Source organism: Carcharodon carcharias, chromosome 2, assembly GCF_017639515.1.
Source record: "Carcharodon carcharias isolate sCarCar2 chromosome 2, sCarCar2.pri, whole genome shotgun sequence".
Lineage (NCBI taxonomy): Eukaryota > Metazoa > Chordata > Chondrichthyes > Lamniformes > Lamnidae > Carcharodon > Carcharodon carcharias.
Window position 1 is genome coordinate 238813015 of NC_054468.1, and position 6000 is coordinate 238819014.

At 45.5% G+C, this 6000-nt stretch overlaps 1 protein-coding gene across 3 annotated transcripts in view; it reads right to left on the reverse strand.

The window, feature by feature from the left end:
- rpl7l1 (ribosomal protein L7-like 1) overlaps positions 1–2213 on the reverse strand; it is a 40765-nt gene extending 38552 nt beyond the window's left edge. For 2 of the 3 annotated variants that reach the window (XM_041182890.1, XM_041182888.1), the window contains exons 1-2: positions 2022–2067; positions 919–1027 (exon numbers count right to left, since the gene is read on the reverse strand). In XM_041182890.1, coding sequence (XP_041038824.1) covers positions 919–1027; positions 2022–2065 — 153 coding nt within the window. In that variant the 5' untranslated portion in view covers positions 2066–2067. Of the gene's footprint in view, positions 1–918; positions 1028–2021; positions 2068–2144 lie in introns of those variants that run through there. The other variant, XM_041182889.1, reaches the window with a different exon arrangement.
- Between the last annotated feature and the right edge of the window lie 3787 nt (positions 2214–6000).

The window sequence follows — 6000 nt, forward strand, 5'->3', positions numbered from 1 at the left end:
ATTTTCTAGTTGGCAGGGCATAATGATTAGTGTATCGTAGGGATCAGAGCTGGGTGTTCAATTTTTTACAATTTATATAAATGACTTGGACATAGGAACAGAAGGTATGGTTGCTACATTTGCTGATGAAACAGATAGGTTGGAAAGTAAGTTGTGAAGAGGTCATAAGGTAGCTATAAAAGATATAGATAGGTTAAGTGAGTGGGCAAAGATCTTAGTGTGTGAAAATGTGAAATTACCCATTTTGGCGAGAAGGATAAAAAGGAAGCATGGTTCATCATTATCTTCCCAAGGGTGATAAAAGATAAATGGTCTTACTAGTGATGCCCACAAAAAAAATCTTCAGATATCACATGTGCAAAAATCAGGGAACATTGTTATCTGGACTAAAACATAGGGACAGCTATTCAGCCACTCAAGCCTCTTATGTCGATCCGTCTGTTTTGAGTTCAAGAAGGAAAGAAGCATTGCTTGATTTAGTTCTGGGAAATGAAGCGTGTTAGGCGAATGGGGCTAAGGGAGAGCTCTGTTAGAGAAGAGGAGCATAGGATTGATGGGAAAAGGGCGAGCTTTTAAAAAGGGAGGTTATGAGGTAATGGGCTGAATGATCATCTGTGCTGAAATTTCTAGGATTCCATGAGAACCTAACATTAGTGTAAGAAGTTACTGCCCACAGAGCATGGAATATATCTGGCTGAAAGAGACCTTTGAACCTTCAGCTGCACCAGTGAGGGCCTTGTACAGGATGTTCTCATTAGTCAGACATGGAGAAACAAATGGGAAACAACAGGGCATGTTTCCAGTGGTATAAGCAGCCTAATTACAGCTCAAGAAGGGAAAGGCAGGCACACCGAGGGGAGGCAGCAAAGGTGCAGAGAGGGACTACAAGAACTACTGTGCCCTCAAAGTATTCCAGACCTTTCTCTTGTCCTGTAAAGCTTGCTTGGCTTGTGTGGCTTTTATGGCCTGGTAAGCCTTTCTCTTCTTTAGTAGGTTCTCTGGGACAAGTGGGAGTTTCCTCTTCTCCCTGAAAAATATAAAGAGAGTTATCGCACAAAGCAAGTTTATCAGCAAAACTAGAACCTGAAATTAATGCACATTCAAAAGTACAGGAAGAACAACAAGAGCTGAAGGCACAGGCTGGACTTATGGTTTCAGAGGCTGCAACATTATCTAAATGCCTTGCAATCCTCAAGGGAATCTAGGACTCATCCTCTCTGCAGGAAATGTTTGTGCAGTGTCCCCAACAGTCCACGTGGGCTCACTTCCACAGCTTTTATTATCTGATTTGTGGAGCCCTACCTCTATACTGCTTGGGAATCTCTACCCAATACCCGTCACTCAATGGATAGACCATGATATAATGGCAGATGAAGACAGTGAGATCATTACAATTGACATTCCAACAGAGACTCTCCACGTTCTTATTGATAATTTCCTCTTAAACAGCTCCTTTAAAATAAATTCATCTCAAATCACCTCACAGGAAATGCAAATAGGAAAACAACAGGTTCTGAACCAAAGAGGAGATATTGGGAGGGGTGATGAAAAGCTTGGTCAAGAAGATGCATTATACTGGCCAAAAAGCACAGAGGATAACCCAGAGTGTACGATCAAAGTGACAGAAAGACAGGCATCAACGGTGGGCCAAGGGATATAGGGCCGGGGGAAGAGGCGGTGAGCGGGGACATGAGGAAAATCACGAGGGGACGTCCGCAAGGGACCCAAATCTTTACACCATTGGTCCAGGGACGTGGGATCTCTTCAATCCACCTGAGAGAGGTCAGGGGGTTCGGTTTAATGTCACACCCGACAGCGCAGCGCTCGCCCGGCGCCGACCCTCCGGCACTGCGGCCCGGCGCCGACCCTCCGGCACTGCGGCCCGGCGCCGACCCTCCGGCACTGCGGGGCACCCTCAGTGGGTTGAGAATAGGCTGGTTGACGAGTCAAGTCGCCCGGTCTGGTTGGAGGTGACGTCCTCCGCCTCACCCGCCACCCTGAGGGGTATCTTGCTCCCTCACCGCAATAAAAAGCCCACATCTTGCATCATGGTTACCCGCTCCATCCCCGACCGCCGCCCGGCCACCCACCGCTCTCTCTCGGCAACGGATGGCCATGGATTCAAGTCCGGCCTTTCCACTCACCCGCTCTCCGCCATTACAGCCCTTCAGCGCTGCCACGCACGCGCTGTAAACATGAGGTCCTCGGTGGACGTGGCGCTGCTGCCCCCCACCGTACAGGAGAGCAATAACAACAAACGCTGCGCTGTGTCTCTCCCACTCGGAAGTTTGAAGCGCATTAACCACCCTTTTAAAATCGAGTCTATTTCTTGCCGGTCTCCATGTAGCTGGCGGACTAATAGACTGACACGATGTCCAGTGCAGCGAATCTGGACTTTAGCCCTGAAGAAGTCATACGGATTCGAAACGTTAACTCTGATGCTGCCAGGACTGCTGAGTTTATCCAGCATTTTCTGTTTTTATTTGAAATCTGGACTGTGTTGCGTGTCAGGACCCAGTGAAACTCCTGGCATTTGCATATGCGCTGTAATTGCCTGGGAAGTTTAAATTTCTGATGGGTTGATTTGTGCTGCCCAAGACACATCATGAATGTCACAGAATCACACTATTGCGCAAATGCCATCCTTGATTAACAGTGCTACCCCTCTACCTTTACCTAGCTTCCTATTCTTCTACCTAAACCCCTTCTACATCCTGTTTTCCTAAACTAAGGTCAACCCTCTCAATTGTACTAATAACATCTTTATTTAACAGAGCCACCCCTGTCAGCTTCCTGTCACATACTCTTCAATATTCAAATCATAATCTGTGTCATCCAGCTGCCATGACTCTGTAATGGTTATTAGATTTATCTCTATTTGCACTAGCAGACAGAAAGAACACATACACACATTGCACCTTTTTCAACTAAACAAAATAGGCAACAGCCATTTGCTTGTTCATTCTCCAGGGCAACACCTTGACCAATCAGAATCAACCTGTTTGGGTTGAATTTAAACAAAGTTTGGCAGTTAACTGTCAGATAACAGTTAACTGGTGCATTCTCCATTTACCAATTAGAGTCCACTTGCCAACCAATCAGCATTCTCTTCTCATGCAATATAAATTGTTGTTCCCTTTACAATTTGGTATTCTTGGGAATGTCCTGATAAGTGCAGGATGAAAGGCTTCAACAACATGTGACTTTTTTTTAACAATACTCAAATTCTGTGCTACCAGACAACTATTTGTACCAATTGCAAAACAGTGTAAAGAGCAAATTCAAACAAACCTAGGGAGGCTTTAGAGAACAATTGAGTTAACAGCCTTATCAGAATGGACACCAAAAAATAACCAGATAGTGCCAGAGATCCTAAATTTTATCAAGAAAATTCAATCATAAATAGAAAAAATTCCCACATTAAAGGGCAAACAAATCTCAATCAGAGGGAAAAGCAGGCAACAATGGAACTTAAACCAATCCAGACAATTTTCAAACCTGCAGATATGAGGAGCAATAGAGTTATTATGGATAAGCAACAATATCTGTTTGAAGCACACAGACAATTAAATTATAAAGATCACTACACCAAATTAACTAAATTGATCTTTTAGGTAAACACAAAAAGAGATTGAGGGCATATTAATACAACCTGCAAACAATAAGCAGCCCACTTGATTGGCACCCAATCCTCAAACATTCACGCCCTCCACCACTGACACACAGCAGCAGCAGTGTGTACCATCTACAAACGCAATGCAGGAACTCACCAAGCTCCTTAGACAGCACCTTCCAAACCCACACCTCTACCACCTAGAAGGACAAGGGCAGCGGACACAGGGGAACACCACCACCTGGAAGTTCCCCTCCAAGCCACACACCACCCTGACTTGGAAATATGTCACCCTTCCTTCACTGTCGCTGGGTCAAAATCCTGGAACTCCCTCCCTAACAGCACTGTGGGTGTACCTGGTTCAAGAAGGCAGCTCACCACCACCTTCTCAAGGGCAATTAGGCAAGGCCAATAAATGCTGGCTCAGCCAGCGATGCCCACAGCCAATGAATGAATTAAAAGCAAACTTTAAAAGTCCAAACATATCATCCAGAAACAAGTTGAATGCTTGAAAGGAGAGCAACCACAATCCAGAAAATTGTACATACCCCTCAGGAAAATTGTGTTAGACTGTAGTAGTGTGCGCTATATGGTAACAGAATAGCAACGAAGCACTCCAATTATATGAAAGGCACATGCCACTTCATAGGGATGGTTAACCACTAAACATACGCCCAGTACCATACTTTTTACAATGGACATTGAAAGTTTGTGCACAAACATAGAATACAGAGAGAGGTATTCTAGTTGTCCAAAATACCTATAATAAAGTTCACTAGACTGAAAGACCAGGTGACGCTATAACCCAGATGACGCTATAACCCAGATGACGCTATAACCCAAGTGACGCGATAACCCAGATGACGCTATAACCCAAGTGACGCTAGAACCCAGATGACGCTATAACCCAAGTGACGCTATAACCCAGATGACGCTATAACCCAGATGACGCTATAACCCAGGTGACACTATAACCCAGGTGACGCTATAACCCAGATGACGCTATAACCCAAGAGACGCTATAACCCAGATGACGCTATAACCCAAGTGACGCTATAACCCAGATGACGCTATAACCAAGGTGACGCTATAACCCAGATGACGCTTTAACCCAAGTGACGCTATAACCCAGATGCGCTATAACCAAGGTGACGCTATAACCCAGATGACACTATAACCCAGATGACGCTATAACCCAAGTGAAGCTATAACCAAGGTGACGCTATAACCCAGATGACGCTATGACCCAAGTGACGCTATAACCCAGAAGACGCTATAACCCAGATGACGCTATAACCCAGATGCGCTATAACCCAGATGACGCTATAACCCAGGTGACGCGATAACCCAGGTGACACTATAACCCAGGTGATGCTATAACCAAGGTGAGGCTATAACCCAGATGACGCTATAACCCAAGTGAGGCTATAACACAGATGACGCTATAACACAGATGACGCTGTAACCCAGATGCGCTATAACGCAGATGATGCTATAACCCAGGTGACGCTATAACCCAGATGACACTATAACCCAGATGACGCTATAACCCAGGTGACGCTATAAACCAGATGACACTATAACCCAGGAGACGCTATAATCCAGGTGACGCTATAACCCAGATGACGCTATAACCCAGATGACGCTATAACACAGATGACGCTATAACCCAGGTGCACTATAACCCAGGAGACGCTAGAACCCAGGTAACGCTATAACCCAGATGACGCTATAACCCAGATGCGCTATAACCCAGATGACGCTATAACCCAGGAGACGCTATCACCCAGGTGACGCAATAACCCAGATGACACTATAACCCAGGAGACGCTATCACCCAGGTGACGCTATAACCCAGATGACGCTATAACCCAGATGCGCTATAACCCAGATGACGCTATAACCCAGGAGACGCTATCACCCAGGTGACGCTATAACCCAGATGACACTATAACCCAGGAGACGCTATCACCCAGATGACGCTATAACCCAGATGACACTATAACCCAGGTGACTCTATAACCGAGATGACGCTATAACCAAGGTGACGCTATAACCCAGATGACGCAATAACCCAGATGCGCTATAACCCAGAAGACGCTATAACCCAGGAGACGTTATCACCCAGGTGATGCTATAACACAGATGATGCTATAACCCAGATAACGCTATAATCCAGGTGAGGGTATAACCCAGGTGAGGCTATAACCCAGATGATGCTATAACCCAGATAACGCTATAACCCAGATAACGCTATAACCCAGGTGACGCTATAACCCAGATGACGCTATAACCCAGATGACGCTATAACCCAGATGACGCTTTAACCCAGATGATGCTATAACCCAGATAACGCTATAACCCAGGTGATGCTATAACCCAGGTGA